Below are 16898 nucleotides of genomic sequence, written 5' to 3'. Positions count from 1 at the left end.
CAACTTTGTTATAAAAATCGGCCTCAGCTGGAATTGTGTGTCTAATTATGGGGGCCACACTTTAGGAGGGATGTGAAGGCTTTAGAGAGGGTGCAGAGAAGATTTACACAATTGGATCCAAGGGTGAGGGACCCCAGGGGCGGGTTTCTTTGGTCCGCGCTTTCCTGCGTGGCGCTCCCTTGCTGGCTGTGAGATCCTCCATTCCGACAGCCGGCCAATGGGATTTCCCATTGTGGCCACCCCACGTCGTTGGGAAACCTATGGGTGCGGGTGCGCTGCCGGCGGAGCGGAGGATCCTGCCGACCGGAGAATACCGCTGCAGATATTTGAATAGTTTGGGGAAGTTGAGGCTGTTTTCCTTGGTGGAGAGAAAACTGAGAAGTGATTTGATGGAAGTGTTCAAAATCATGAGAGGTCTAGATGGAGAAAAGAAAGAGAAAGGGGTCTTGACAGAGAAGATAAAAAACTGTTTTAATTGCCAGAAGGGTCAAGACCTGAGGGGGCCTGGCCTGTAAAAACGCCTCGGTCCGTTAAAAGTTAGTTACTGGCAGGGCGGGCATTGAGCGTGATGTCATGGGGCCTGCCCCTTACCTTTTTCTTTCTCAATCAGTTTAAAAATATGGCGGGGAAGCTTTAAACACCCACGGTGACACTTGGCCAAAAAATGGCAACATTCCACCCAATGTACTTAAGCTAAGGTGAAGGTTGGAGGTCTGAAAATGGCCCGTGTTAGAAATATATGTATGTCTCAATGTATGGCATTAATGGATTTAATTTCCTCCTGCTTATTGGTTTTCACAGTAAGGCTGAAAATGAATAATGATCATTTAAAGAGGGAAGTAAGCAGTTGAAATATCTTGTAATATCTGAGCATGTTAAAATATTGTTTGCTCTGCTGCCCTCTCTGTTGGGGAGCCATAAGTAAAGTTAGTTCAATACTGGCTGCCTCCAGTTGAGCATGGTCTTACTCAGTGCAATACACAACACAAAGATCCTGATGAAGCTAGGATGGAATTTTCTTCTTCATTTCATTTGAGAAATTAAGGACAGAACATTTTGATGTATTTTTGGAACCCCTGAAATTGATTTTGAGGTTAGAGTTATTTGAAATATTGCCGCATGTGCATATCGTGGTCAGGTATACAGTGACTAACATTGATGGAAGGGAAGTGTCTAAAATCAGAGGACAATTCCTCAATGTTGGATTACTCGTCCCCTTTCTGGAAAAGCTCACATGAGCGTTTTTAACGGTTTCTGGAGCAAGGATGAAACTGTGGAAAGACAAACATGTTGGGTCCAGAACCTTCCATGGTGGAGATGAGGGGCGTAATTCTCCGACCCCCACGTTGGGTGGGAGAATCGCGGGAGTGCCAGGCGATTCCCGCCACGCCGCCCTGGCACCCGCACACGATTCTCCCACCCCCTACCAAAACGGCGTGCCACGTTTCACGACAGGCCGCTCAGAGAATCGCCGCTCGCTGTTTGTAGCAGGCGAGCGCCGATTCTCCGGCCCGGATGGGTCGAGCGGCCTGCCCAATCCGACGGGTTCACGCCGGCGCCAACCACACCTGATCACTGCCGGCGTGAACAGCACATGAACGCTGTATGTGCGGCCTGTGGGGGGGGGGGGGGGAGAGAAATCGAGCACCGGGGGGGGCGCTCAGTAGGGGGTCTGGCCTGCGATCGGTGCCCACCGATCGGCGGGCCGGCGTCTCTAAAGGACGCACTCTTTTCCTCCGCCGCCCTGAAAGATCAATCCTCCATGTCTTGCGGGGCGCCCGCGGGGACGACGGCTACCGCGCATGTGCAGGTGACATCATTTACGCGACGCCGGCCGCATGGTTTAGGCGGTACCGCTTTCACGCGGCGCCAAGGCACCCCCTGCGATTCTCCCACCCCCCCACCCAAAAATGGCGTGTCGCGTTTTTTGACGTAATTGACGTGGCGCCGATCGTAGCCCCCTGGGGGTGGGAGAATAGAGGGCGAGGAGCGGCCTCCGACGCTGGAGTGAAACACTTCGGTTTTCACTCCGGCGTCGCACTTCTCCGCTCCCCACGCCGGGTGGGAGAATCGCGGGAGTGCCGGGCGAATCACGACACGCCGCCCTGGCACCCCCTGCGATTCTCCCAACCCCCCCAAAAATGGTGTGTCGCGTTTTTCGAAACGGCGCTCGGAGAATCGGCGCTTGCCGTTTATCATGGCAACCGGCGATTCTCCGGCCCGGATGGGCCGAGCGGCCTGACGAACCGGTTCACATCGGCGCCAACCACACCTGGTCGCTGCCATCGTGAACAGCGCGCGACAGGTAAGTGTGGGGCCTGTGGGGGGGGGGGGGGGGGGGGGGGGGGGGGGCGGAGGGAGGATTGAGCACCACGGGCGTGCTCATGAGGTGGCTGGCCCGCGATCGGTGCCCACCGATCGTCGGGCCGGTGTCTCTAAGAGACGCACTCTTTTCCCTCCGCCGCCCCGCAAGATCAAGCCACCATGTCTTGCGGGGGCAGCGGAGGGCAAGACGGCAACCGCGCATTGGAGCCGGCCAACCCGCGCATGCGCAGCTGACGTCACCTCGGCACCGCCGGCCGCGTCATTCCCGGCGTGCCGCTTTGACGCAAGCGTCAAGGCCGGGCGTTCGGGATTCACAAACCGCCGCTCCTAGCCCCCTGGGGGGGGGGGGGGGGGAGAAGAAGAATAGGGTGCGAGGAGTGACCTCCGACGTCGGAGTGAAACACTCTGGGTTTCAATCCGGCGTCGGCACTCAGTCTCCCGTTGGGAGAATTGCGCCCTTAGTCTCCCAATGGGAGAACTTCGCCCGTGATATTAGTTTTGTTGCCATTACAGGGTGAACCTCTGAAGAGAAATTCAATGGCCCCTATAAGGTGGTTAGGAGAGTGAGTATGGTGACTTAGTTAATCAGTACTCCAGGCCACAGGAAGAAGGACCGGTTGTGCCACATAAACATATTAAAGAAATACTATTGTTGAAGGAGGATAGAAAGGGACAAGTAGTGGAAGAAGACAGTGATGGGAAGAGTGAGGTAGGAGAGGTAGACAGTACACAGAATGACCCTCCTGGGGTAGTACGACTAACAAACACAGACATCTGGGGCGGGATTCTCCTGTACCCGGCGGGGCGGGGGGGGGGGGGGTCCCGGCGGGACAGAGTGGTGTGAACCACTCCGGCTTTGGCCCGCCCCAAAGGTGCGGAATCCTCTGCAACCTTCAGGGGCTAGGCCGGCGGCGGAGTGGTTTGCGCCCCGCCGGCTGGCGTGGAAGGCCTTTGGTGCCACGCCAGCCGGGGCCGAAGGGACTCCGCCAGCTGGCGCGAGTCTGCGCATGCGCGGGAACGTCAGCGGCTACTGACGTCATCCCCGCGCATGCGCAGGGGGGTGTTCACCTACGCGTCAGCCATCGCGGAGGCTGACACGGCCGACGCATAGGAAAAGATGTGTCGGGGGGGGGGGGGGGGCTGTGAGCGGCCGCCAACCGGCACAGCGCAATTCCCACCCCCACCGAATCTCCGGTGCCGGAGAATTTGGCGGCCGGTGGGGGCGGGATTCACACCACCCCCCCCAGGGATTCTCCGACCCGGCAGGGGGTCGGAGAATCCCGCCCCTTAGGACAATTAGAGGCCCAGAAGAACAACAGGAAGGTCTAATAAAGATACTGGAAAATTATAGACGGATTTGTAGGGACACACCAGGGTGCACTCCAATAACTAATCATGATGTAAACATGGGAAACACCTAACCAATAAATCAACACCCATATCGGCTGAATCCATGGAGACTGGCTCAATTAGGGACTGAAATCCAGAGCGTTTTAGATATGTTGCAGAAACAGGTAGAGTTTGGGAGATTGAGGGCCATGTTGGTGGGTTTAGCTCAGTTGGCTGGACAGCTGGTTCATGATGCAGAGCGAGGCCGAGTTCAATTCCTGTACCGGCTGAGGTTATTCATGAAGCCCCGCCTTCTCAACCTTGCCCCTTGCCTGAGGTGTGGTGATCTTCAGGTTAAATCACCACCAGTCAGCTCTCCCCCTCAAAGGGCAAAGCAGTCTATGGTCACGTGAGACTATGGCGATTTTACTTTACCTTTAGTGTTTAAACATTTCCGTAGGGTAAAGTTTAGTTTGCTCTGATGTGAATGGCAAAGTAAGTGTTATAACCCGTCTGCTTACCACTGGCTGGGGACTAATGGCAATCCCACAATCCTTAGGGAGTATGAGCTTCCCCAATGAGGGGGGAGCGGAGAAATCATTAGCATGTCCCTGCATAAATAAAGCTGGCCAGTATGGAACCAGCTAGAGAGGAGTGAGCAGCAAGGGAGTCCTGCTGCTGATATATATTTATGTTATTGTGAATAAAGTTTTCTTTCTGTTCTACAAACTCGTGCTGGATTCTTTGTGGCCCTCACAAAAGTAAGATAAAAGCAAGACAAAGCAAAACTGAGTCACGATACACTAAACATGAAACAGTAAACATGAAACTTAAAAGGTTCAGTGCTGCTCAGAAGGTGGGCACCCCCTCCCCAGAGCTGACTGCCTTCCAGCGCTGGTAGCGCCACTGGGAGTGTTGGCCACTGCCAGTATTGCACTGAGGCTGATCCAGATAATCTGCGATGGATCTCCGAAGTCAGGTGTATGGGGCCAGACGGAGTTACAAGAGGGCGCGATCCTTGGGGGAAGAGGGGGATCGACAGCATGGGCAAAGTGTGGTTTCCTGTGAGGCCCCCTCTGCCCACGTAGGAGCCTTTGATCAGAAAAGGAGTGCCTAAGTACAAGGGATCTCCCATAGAAGGCCGCAGGCAAGCCTTCAGGATTTGTTGGGCAGCCTCCCAGACGGTGGGTCCACAACCTCCATTGATTGAATGTCAGCAGGATGGGATCCTTAAGTGATGGGGATTGCGTCGGACCCCATCCGACAACGACTGCTGGAAGGGGCCACGCTCGGCCTAGCAGAGTCGAAAGCTTTAGCGCTCTCCATGACGGTCGCATCTCGCAACGTCCAGTCCTACCCTGCTCGCGCGCGGTCCACCCCCCCCCCCTCCCCTACTCCTCTTGGACCCCGCAAACGACCCACCCGACTGGGGCCACTCCTGCTCAGTATGCCTGCGCTGCCCCCCACACCACGCACTCTGGGGTAGCCGCTGCTACTTCTGCGGCCAACAGAAGCACCCCCGCCAGCGCTGTCCAGCCCGCGCCGCCATCTGCAAATCCTGCAGGAAGAAGGGCCACTTTGCAGTGGTGTGCCAGGCCCACGCAGTCGCCGCTATCGCGCCCGAATTCACTCCCTTCCCCCAGCCGATCGCACAATGCTCCCTGGGCCACGTGCGGCCAGTGGTGCCCCCATCTTCTCCCCCCAGGTCCACATGCGGCCCGTGGGCGCCGCCATCTTGCCCCGCCCCCACAACTTGTGCACCATGGGCGCCGCCATCTTGCCCCGACCCTACAACGTGCGCTGCATGGGCGCCGCCATCTTCTCCCCCACAGGTCCTCCAGACGTCGCCATTTTGACTCCCCCTCGGGTCTAGAACGCTGGACCCGGGTCGCCGTCGCTCCCCATCTGACTCCTCGGACGACCATCCGCTGCTTGCCTCTATGACACTGGATCAGTCCCGTCCTCACAACCTGGCCACCGCTTCGACAACAGTGCTAATCAATGGCCACGCGACCTCCTGCCTACTAGACTCCGAGAGCACTGAAAGCTTCATCCACCCAGACACGGTAAGGCGCTGCTCCCTCGCGGTCCACCCCGCCAACCAACGGATCTCCCTGGCCTCCGGGTCCCACTCTGTCCCGATCCGAGGTTTCTGTGTGGTCAATCTCACTGTCCAAGGTGTAGAATTCAGCGGTTTCCGCCTATACGTTCTACCCAACCTCTGCGCTGCACTATTGCTGGGTCTGGATTTTCAATGTAACCTCCAGAGTCTCACCCACAAATTCGGCAGGCCCCTACCCCCACTCACCGTTTACGGCCTCACGACCCTCAAGGTTGACCCTCCCTCCCTCTTTGCCAATCTAACTGTGGATTGCAAGCCCGTCGTCACCAGGAGCAGACGGTACAGCGCCCAGGACAAGGCCTTCATCAGGTCCGAAGTCCAGCGGCTGCTTCGGGAGGGTGTTATCGAGGCCAGCAACAGTCCCTGGAGAGCCCAAGTGGTAGTGGTTAAAACTGGGGAGAAACACAGGATGGTCGTGGACTACAGCCAGACCATCAATCGGTACACGCAGCTCGACGCGTACCCCCTCCCTCGCATATCTGATGTGGTCAATCAGATTGCACAGTACCAGGTCCTCTCGACGATTGACCTTAAATCCACCTACCACCAGCTCCCCATCTGTAAATCGGACCGCCCATACACTGCCTTCGAGGCGGACGGTCGCCTCTATCAATTTCTCAGGGTTCCCTTCGGCGTCACTAACGGGGTCTCGGTATTCCAAAGAGAAATGGACCGAATGGTTGACCGGTACGGACTGCGGGCTACGTTTCCGTACCTGGACGACGTCACCATCTGCGGTCATGACCAGCAGGACCACGACGCTAACCTTGCCAAATTTCTCCACACCGCCTCTCTCCTCAACCTCACCTACAAAAAGGAGAAGCGCGTGTTTAGCACCAACCGCCTAGCCATCCTCGGCTACGTAGTCCAAAACAGACTCCTGGGGCCCGACCCCGACCGCATGTGCCCCCTCATGGAGCTTCCCCTCCCCCACTGCCCCAAGACCCTCAAACGCTGCCTTGGGTTCTTCTCCTACTACGCCAAGTGGGTCCCAAACTACGTGGACAAGACCCGCCCACTTATACAGTCCACTCAATTTCCCCTCACGGCCGAGGCGCAACATGCCTTCGCCCGTATTAGAGCAGACATAGCCAAGGCCGGGATGCACGCAGTAGATGAGGCACTGCCCTTTCAAGTAGAGAGCGACGCTTCAGATGCCGCCCTTGCCGCCACTCTAAGCCAGGCAGGCAGATCCGTGGCATTCTTTTCCTGCACCCTCCATGCCTCTGAAATTCAACATTCGTCCGTTGAAAAGGAGGCCCAGGCTATCGTTGAAGCGGTGCGGCATTAGAGGCATTACCTGGCCGGCAGGAGATTCTCTCTCCTCACTGACCCACGGTCGGTAGCCTTCATGTTCAACAACACGCTGCGGAGCAAAATCAAAAATGATAAAATTTTGCGGTGGAGAATCAAGCTCTCCACCTATAATTATGAGATTTTGTATCGCCCCGGCAAGCTCAACGAGCCCCCAAACGCCCTCTCTCTCTCAAGGTACATGTGCCAGCGCACAAGTAGACCAGCTCCGTGCCCTGAACGACAGCCTTTGTCACCAGGGGGTCACTCGGTTGTATCACCTCGTCAAAGCCCGCAATCTGCCCTATTCCGTCGAGGACGTACAGACAGTCACCAGAGACTGCCAGGTCTGTGCGGAATGCAAGCCGCACTTCTACCGGCCAGACCGTGCGCGCCTGGTGAAAGTATCCCGCCCCTTTGAACGCCTCAGCGTGGATTTCAAAGGGCCCCTCCACCGACCGCAATACATATATCCTCAATGTGGTCGATGAATTCTACAGGTTCCCCTTCGCCATCCCATGCCCGGATATGACGTCTGCCACCGTCATCAAGGCCCTCAACCCCATCTTCGCTCTGTTCGATTTCCCCGACTACATCCACAGCGACAGGGTATCCTCATTCATGAGCGATGAGCTGCGTCAGTTCCTGCTCAGCAGGGGTATTGCCTCCAGCAGGACGACCAGCTACAGCCCCCGTGGAAACGGGCAGGTAGAGAGGGAGAACGGGACGGTTTGGAGGGCCGTCCAGCTGGCCCTAAGGTCCAGAAACCCAGCCGCTCGCTGGCAGCAGGTCCTCCCGGATGCTCTGCACTCCATCCGGTCTCTACTGTGCATTGCCACGAATAACACACCCCATGAACGTGTTTTTACCTTCCCTAGGAAGTCCACATCGGGGGTGTCGCTCCCGACTTGGCTCGCAGGACCAGATCTACTACGTAGGTATGTCCGACTCCACAATGCGGACCCCTTGGTGGACAGGGTACGCCTGCTCCACGCCAACCCCCAGTATGCCTATGTGGAGTTCCCCGACGGCCGCCAGGATACGGTCTCACTCAGGGACCTGGCTCCCTCGGGTTCCACTCCCACACACTTCCCCACCCACGCGCCACCCTCCCCTCCCCCGGCGCTCCCAGCATCAGCCCCACCAGGTCCATCCCTCCTTCCCCTGCCCACGCTAGAGGACGAGGAAGATTTTGGCACGCTCCCGGAGTCATCCAACTACTGGCCAGTACCAACACCGCCAGCACCGACGTCGTCGACGCCAACACCGTCAGTACCGACATCGCCACCACCGCTACATCGCTCCCAGCGAACCGTCAAACCACCGGACAGGCTTAACCTCTGACGGGCACCAGACTACAAGATGGACATATACTTCTTCCCGTCCCCTCTGTAAATAATTCACAATTCTGTATATAGTTCCACGCCACCCCCGCCGGACTCATTTTTAACAGGGGGTGAATGTGGTGATCCACTGTGTTAACTGTGTGCCTGTATTAGGGGATGTACGGTAGTACCTATACTACAGGTTCGCCGGTAGCCCCTGCCGGCTAGCTCCGCCCACAAGGAGCCGTATAAATAGGCATGACTTCTCCTGATCAGCCATTTCACCAGCTGCATTAGGAGGCCACGCATCTGACTGTAATAAAGCCTCTGTTGTACCAATCCGAGTCTTTAGTACAATTGATAGTGCATCAGCTACTAAAGTGAAATGGTGTAAAAGGAGAAATGTTTTTGAAATACACAATGATCCAGGGGAAAAAACATAGAAGCAAAATTCCGGTATGTGTGGTTATGAAGTCTGTGTAGCCTATGGTGTTCAACAACTTACCATTTTATGCTAATCTACCTAAAGTTCTTTGAGCACAGTTATTTAACGAATAATGAAATGTATTTCCTGCAAAATTAAAACTATGCAATTGACCAGAAACATTCCAGGCTCCTTGAATTACCGATGTAATCATAGTGCAAATGTATCATCTTGCGATGCTGTTTTGTAAATTGCTAAACCTTTGGCTGCATGGCTATTAAGGGAGCTACAGCAAGCCATATATACCCACTATTTTCTATGGCCTCGTAATGATTCTAAGACAATGGTGACTTTTTTTAAGCTTATCATCGCACACATTTTTTATACTTTGAGAAATAGTGGGGAAGTGATTAAATATTCCTGAGCTGATTCATCAGCGTTATGAGCGCTCTTTATGTGGCCAACAGATCCTGGTGTTGGGACTTGAACCCAGAGCTCGGGATAGGGATGGTAGAGATGCAATCACTGTGCAACAAGACCTCCTCGTAGTGACGTTAAACTTTGAAGGTAAAAAGGCTTATGGTCCGTTCACCTATTGATGTGAGATGTGTGTGGATTTCACAACTGTGAGATTTGGCAAAGTATCAAAGATTCTGAACAGCGTTGACTGCTGCACTGCCCATTTCACAGGTCAACGTCCATGATTAATCTATATCTGCACGTGTACTTTCCATCTTTCTTACAACATTGAAGCCATGCCAGTTCTATGGATCAGGTCCTCTGGTAGTCGTGAATGTCACGCTTCCACAGACTGAATGAAAATCTCTTGGGAAATTTGCAGTCCTCGAGCTAACATTCTCATTACAGCTAAGAATGGAAAGCTGGGAATCAGCTTTACCAGACTTTAAAAAACATATGTTTTTGCTAACAGTTTTACCAGTTTTAAAGAACATAGGAGCATAATAGAAGCAGGAGTAGACCACTGGACTCTTTGAGCCGGCTCCGCCAATCATTATGCTCATTGCTGATTATCCACCTCAGTAATCTGTTCCCGCTCCCGCTCCCCCTCCCTCATATCCTTTGATCCCTTTCACCCTCAAAGCTATATCTAACTACTTGAAAGCATACAGGGCGGGATTCTCTGATCCTGAGGCTAAGTGTTGACGCCGTCGGAAATGGTGTCGCGTTTCCCGATGGCGTCAACATGGCCTCAGGATCAGCAATTCTGGCCCCTACAGGGGGCCAGAACAGCAGTGGAGCGACCCTCGCAGCTCCAGCTGCTGATCCCAGAGTCAACTGGGCGCCACGGGGTCCGCGCATGCGCAGTGGCACCAGTGCCAATGCGCAGTGGCTCCCTTCTCCGTGCCGGCCCCAACGCAACATGGCGTGGGGCTAAAGGGGCCGGTGCGGAAGAAAGGAGGTCCCCAGCCCGAGAGGCCAGCCCGCCGATTGGTGGGCCCCGATCGTGTGCCAGGCCACAACGGAGGTTCCCCCGGGGTTGATGCCCCCCCCCACAGGCCGCCCCCGGACCATTCTATGCCGAGGTCCCGCCAGCTGAGAGCAGCTTAGAACAGTGCCGATGGGACTCGGGTTTATTGTAATGGCCGCTCTGCCCATCCCGGGCCGAGAATCGGCGGGGGGGGGGGCCGCTCTACAGCACCAATGGCGCTGATTCTCCGCTCTGCGGAGAATCGCGTCCTGGCCCCGGGGCAGCGTGGTGCGATTCGCGGGTCACGGGGATTCTCCGGCCCGGCCCCAGGCTGACAGAATCCCGCCCACAATGTTTTGGCCTCAACTGCTTTCTGTGGTGGAGAAATCCACAGGCTCACCCCTCTCTGGTTGAAGAGATTTCTCCTCATTTCAGTCCTAAATGGTCTACCCCATAATCTTAGACTGTGATCCTTGGTTCTGGACTCCCCCCACCATGGGGAACATCCTCCCTGCATCTACCCTGTCAAGTCCTGTTAGAATTTTATAGGTTTCTATGAGATCCCCCCTTTCTTCTAAACTCCAGCAAATATAAACCTAACCGACTCAATCTCTCCTCATACGTCAGTCCCGCCATCCCAGGAATCAGTCTGGTAAACCTTCGCTGCACTTCTTGTACAGCAACAACGTTCTTCCTCAGATAAGGAGACCAAAACTGTACACATTACAGGTGTGGTCTCAGCAAGGCCCAGTATAATTTCAGCAAGGCATCCCTGCTCCTGTATTCGAAGCCTCACACTAGGAAGGCCAACATACCATTTGCCCTTTTCACCACCTGCTGCACCTGCATGCAAGGCAAGGAAAATCTTTCGGCTTTCGTTCTCGTTTTTCATTTCCTGATTTAGTTTACTTGGCTGAATGCTGAAGGTGGACTCTTAATCCACTTGGTCCAAATGCTCTTCTATCTTTTTACCTCCCTCACTAAGGTTTCAACTGCACTCTTCCATAGATGTAAAATACCCGATAGTGCTATTTGAAATGCAGCAGGGGAGTCCTGCTAGCCCTCAGCAACATTATTAAACACTGTTGCTGATGTAGGACTTTACTGGGCAGAAATTGGCAGCCACATCTGCAGTGATGACGACTCTCTAAGTTGGCTGTGAAGTGCTTTGGGATGCCCTGAGAATGTGAAAGGTACTACGCGAGTCTAATTTTTTTTTTCTGGACTGAATATTTTACACCTTCCTGCGTGCCATAAATCACTTGTTCCTTATTTTGTGTTTTGAAACTGCAAGCCACAGAAGCAGCCTGGGTACAGGTACTGTGGTGGCACTCTGATAGTATTTACCAAATGTCCTATGTCTTTCATGAATGGAACGATCTACCTGGAGAGTATGCAGAACAATACTTTTCACCGTATTTCAGTGACAATGAATCTAAATCTAAAATCTAAATCTAGTAGGAATGGATTGCTACCCACAAAGAGACACTGTTCCTTTAATGTGCCATTACTTTTGAAATTGTTAAAGGGCTCAAAGTGCTAACAGGATTGCGGGAAATACCATGGGCTGGATTCTCCATTCAATAATGTACGGTTATGGTCAATGCACTCTGACATGTCAAGCATTTAATAATATGGCAGAGCATTTTAATAAAATCTCAGGTCAAACCACTTTATGTCAAGAAGCAAGATAAAAGCAAAATACTGTGGAGGCTGGAGATCTAAAATGAGAACAGAAAATTCTGGAAAAACTCAGCAAGTCTGGCAGCACCTGTGGGGAGAAACAGAATTAACGTTTTGACTCAGAGGTGCCAGGTTGATGGTGTCAGTGACAGGGGGCAGGGCCATGTTGACACAGCCAGGGGTGGGCCCTCTGGGGAGCCCAATTGGGGGGGGGGGGGGGGGGTGTCACCCCAAGACTTGTGTAGTGTTTGCAGGGGGAGGTGTCCCGGTTTTTGCGTGGTGGTGGTGGTGGGAGCTCGTTGCGCTTCTGCATTTGGGGTTTTTTTTGGGGGGGGGGGGGCCTTTGTAACTTTTGCCCTGTAAAAATGGGGCCCCAATCTCAGAATTCTGGAGTTGCCAGCATGTTTAAGTTCTGTCCTTTCAGCTGGGTTATGGGAGCCTAGCCAGCAATATGAAATTGCACAGAGTGCTGTTAAATCAGACGAGAAAAGGTATCTGTAAGGTCAGTGAGTTTCGCACAGCTTTTCTTGCCTAATTCGACACTCTTGCAATCTTGGGAAAACTCCGCCCTATGTCTGCATTGGTATCTCTATTTGCCACGTTTGAGAACTCCAACGTGGCAGTAATCCTGACGTTCACTGTTCTAATTTCTCAGAATGAAATCAATAACCTCAGTACCTGCAAATTTATTTGCGTTCAGCAGTTCATTCTGTCAAATATTTGCAATAGATTATGCCTGAGGATATAATAAACGTAATAAAATAATCAAGATATGTGTGAAGTTGCAGGGTATGGGCAAAACTACCCAAGCAATTTGTCAAGTGTGAGCCAATTAGCAAGGAAGGCGAGGTTTGAAAAGTTGTAAATACTACAGTATTAAATATATCCATGAATATACACATATATATATATATATATATGTACAAAATAAAAGTAAATTACTGCGGATGCTGGAATCTGAAATCAAAAAGAAAATGCTGGAAAATCTCAGCAGGTCTGGCAGCATCTGTAGGGAGAGGAAAGGGTTAACGTACATACATTTATACTCTTCTGCACTTAATTTCTCCTCAGGTAAAGCAATGGGATAAATCAAACAGAAAGATAGCGGGTACTACACGTGCATAAGGTCTAAAGGGCCGAATTCTGAGAAGAACAGCATCCGGGCACAGGGGTGGCCTCAAATACAGATCAATCCAGTAAAATAAAGGATGGTTGGTTACCCTGGCCTCCCCCTTCCCACAAAGCTATGGTTCTTATGTAAAGTCCCAGGCTAGAGACCATTCTGAAGCGATGACTGTAAGAAACTCAAATATTTATTATACCTATATTACACCTCCTACTCCCCGAAGGATCTCCCGCGCCCGGCCCAGGGTATTTATTTCCCAGAGGCCCCTGAATTAAGGGCTAGCCCCCCACCCCCTCATCGCACTCAGGTGAGGCCCGAGAAACTCTTACGGCTGCAGATTCCTTGGCCTCCTGTAGGGTTATAACAATTATCTTTGCTGTTCCATGTCCATTCCCTCCTTATTCCCTTGTTTACCGCCTCCCATCCGCACTCTCCAAATTATTGTAAGGTACACAAAACATAAACAATTTTTAAAAATGAGAGTTAAAAAACAGGTGATTTTTCATGAAGTATATTAAAGCTTCATTCACCATGAGTTTTTTTCAAATGAATTTCATCAGAATTTCAGTACAGAAACAGTCATGTAGTACTTAGTGCCAGTGCTCCATTCACTGTAACCTTATCTGTGGATTCTTTTCCCATACCCGTGATATTTTTGTTCAAGTGCTTGGTTCATTTTCTTAAATGTTCATTCTGGATTGTCTTCAATAATCATTTGTCAGACATGGTTCAGCTAATAGCACTCTTATCTCCAAGTCAGAAGGTTGCGGATTCAAGTTCCGCTCTAAGATTTGAGCACACAAACTCGGCTGAGGGAGCGCTGCAGTGTTGGGGTGCTCGATTTCAGATGTGATATTAAGCCGAGGCTCCATTAACCCTTTCATAGAAGATTCTGTGACATCATTTTGAAGAAGAGCATCAAGTTAACCTGTGTGGCCTGGTCAATACTTAACCATCAATCAACATCACAAAAAACAGGCAACCTTTTCATTATCACAATGTTGTTGGTGACAGCTTGTTGTGCATTATTGGCTGTCTCATTTTCTGTACTGCATCAGTGACCACACTTCAGAAGTGTTTCACTGGCTGTAAAGCGCTTTGGGTCATTTTGAAGTCGTAAAAGATGCTATCTAAATGTATGTCTTTCTTTTTTGTGTGATACTACATTTCATATTTTTACAATTCTTAATTTCTTCTGACCTTCCCCCCTTTATGCTTCGAGCACTAACACTGGGCAAGAAATAAGAAGTATGCACATAAGATTTTTTGCACGTGAATTATTAAAGTGATAAATAATTTAGCAGTATTTTATTTACTCTTAATTATTTGGGTTCTTATATTGCTTCAGTTTCGAACTGCTCTTTACCATAAAGGTATCGTAGTCTCAGTCATCTATTGCTCTGCAACTAATAAGGGGCTGGTTAAGAGCAATTTTGGATCACGCATCTGATAAATTACTCCCTGTGCCAGTCCAAGAAACTAGAACGGCAAACTTGGACTGTTGCCACAACTGCAACTGTACAATAATATCTACCCTTTTTGGCATCGAGACAGGCTGTAGTTAGCAGTGAAATACAGAATGGCACATCGACAACAGCGCAGGCTAATTCCTTTCCATTTCTAATGGTGCCCAGGGGGTTTTTGTAAACAAATCTCCTTTAAAAATCTTTAAAATAATCTTAATTGGTCATTCTGGAATCTACACACCTGTAGTAGTTCAACTCTAACATCTGAGGTTTCTGTGCAAAACCCACTCACCGGCTGTGCTGCTCAGGGTGAGGAACCCAGGCCCGTGAACGGATTGCCTGTTGCTGTCCCAGCTGCATCTGCAAATCTAGGGGAACCTCAGCTGTGGGGTTGGTCATTGCAAGGGTATGGCGTTTAGACCTGTTAGCCAGATACCTGCAACACAAGTGTATACTCAGTTGAAATATATCTATGTGAGATAGATACCATAATACTATCTAATAATTAGAAAGTTAGGATTATCTTTATTTATTTTTTAATTTTCAGTGATTATATGTTATTTATTTACTTTTTCTAAATGTGATGTTTTAAACTAATGTTCTGTGCCAATTAAGACACAAACAGATCATTTCTGCAACCTGCAACAGCACCAATTATTCCCAGTCTAATGATCATCAGTGGTGAGACTAGGTAGCTTTTTACCCTTCTTATATTGTGCCATCTCAATTATTTTCTGAGCCCTGATTCATGGAATTCCTTCAAAACAAAATATTATTAAATAATATTTGCTCCTGCCGGAGATTTTTTTGCTCTCAACAGCAAATTGAATGTTTTACTGGGGCAAGAAAAGGCTGAATTTGTTTCAGCAGCAAAGAAGAAATTAGGTTCTTTAAAAGAGAAAGATTTTATCTATGACTGGACCCTGATATTACACAACAGAGCTCAGATCCTGCCAATTGGGATATTGTCCAGACCACTCCCTCACCCCAGCCTGTGTAAATTAATCTTATTCACCTGCACCACAGATTAAGACTTTCAATAAAATAGATCTTTATAAGCCTTAATAAGGTACATTGTTTGACAGTAACAGTAATGTATTATTTTATGGCACAAAGGTGATTTAATTTGTTTCCTTGTGCTGTGACTGGTTCCCGACCAGTGATATAAAACAATATTTGACCAACATGATTGATGTGTGGATTCCTGCTTCGATTGATCGAGACAACTTTTTCTATTCACATAGTGACAATTAGAAGTTTAAGCAAATCATAAAGCTTATTTGAGCAGTTATTACTTTAGGGAGCTGTTTATATTACGACAGCTGACTATGATGCTATGTGCACAAGTGTCATGCATGTTAAATGCAAGATTTTTAGTGAAGCACAAATTTAGAAGATTCAGATCTCCCTTTTAATAACCCATTCCACTATCTGTGTTCTCACATTTTCGGGTTTTTTTAAGCAAGGGTTTCTACCTGGCATTCAAATGCAGAGAGCCACCAATTCCTCCACCCTTCACCTATCCATTTCTCAAATATCAACAACTTGTATTTAGATAGCATCCATAACAAAGAGAAAGATCCCAAGGCGCTTCACAGAGATGTAATCCGAAAAAGAAGCTACCAATATCAAGCCAAAGAAATTACTGAGAGATGTGATCAAAAGCTTGTTATAAAGGTGAGTTTTAAGGAGGGTTGCGGGCAAAGGAGGTGAAAAGGCAGATCAACTTAAGGGATGGGAGATCCAGAGGATGCGGCCTTGGCACTTGAAGGCATGGTTATCAACGGTATTTGAAGTGAGGGAGAATTCATAAACACCATGGGAACAGAAAAGAGCCAAGACCAAGAAGGGATTTAAAGATACGGATGAGAATAGGTTAGGGAGATCCGGGGGTGATGGGTGACAGGAACTTAGTGCAGGCTGGATATCAGCAGCGGGGCCTTGAATAAGTTGAAATTTATGGAGGTTAATGGCCAGCCAAGAAAACATTAAAAACAAAGTCTGCGCGATGGCAAAGGCACAGTTTTAGGATTTTCAGCAATAGACAGACCAAAGCAAAGCCAGATGCAGAGTTGGATGATGTTATAAAAGTGAAAGTACATACTGGGGAATGTTAAATGCATGCTTTCTTACTGAGATAGCCTGGAAATGGAAAGAGGTCAACAACAAAAAACACCACTAGTGCAGTTACATACCTCTGCACAGCTTCCTGGTCAGGCTCTCCATCTGAGCCCTCCTCATCTACTGGAGTCACGACTGGTACAGCATGCTGTGGGGAAAATAAGTGAGTATAACACTCTCTGTAAAATTAAAATGATGTGCAGGGCATGGAAGAACTACAAAGAAAATAAACAAAGAGCTGCACAAAGGTATGCT

The 16898-nt window shown here is 50.2% G+C and overlaps 1 protein-coding gene across 4 annotated transcripts in view; it reads right to left on the bottom strand.

Annotated features, from left to right (window-relative positions):
• Positions 1-16898, bottom strand: part of sik3 (SIK family kinase 3) — a 308820-nt gene that overhangs the window by 38163 nt on the left and 253759 nt on the right. For 3 of the 4 annotated variants that reach the window (XM_038779338.1, XM_038779335.1, XM_038779336.1), the window contains 2 exons: positions 16718-16791; positions 14815-14958 (listed from right to left, as the gene is read on the bottom strand). In XM_038779338.1, coding sequence (XP_038635266.1) covers positions 14815-14958; positions 16718-16791 — 218 coding nt within the window. The remainder of the gene's footprint in view (positions 1-14814; positions 14959-16717; positions 16792-16898) is intronic. The other variant, XM_038779337.1, reaches the window with a different exon arrangement.

Source organism: Scyliorhinus canicula, chromosome 19 (genome assembly GCF_902713615.1).
Source record: "Scyliorhinus canicula chromosome 19, sScyCan1.1, whole genome shotgun sequence".
In the NCBI taxonomy this organism is placed as follows: domain Eukaryota; kingdom Metazoa; phylum Chordata; class Chondrichthyes; order Carcharhiniformes; family Scyliorhinidae; genus Scyliorhinus; species Scyliorhinus canicula.
Note: the sequence above shows the minus strand (reverse complement) of the source record. Positions and strands in the feature narration are given on the sequence as shown.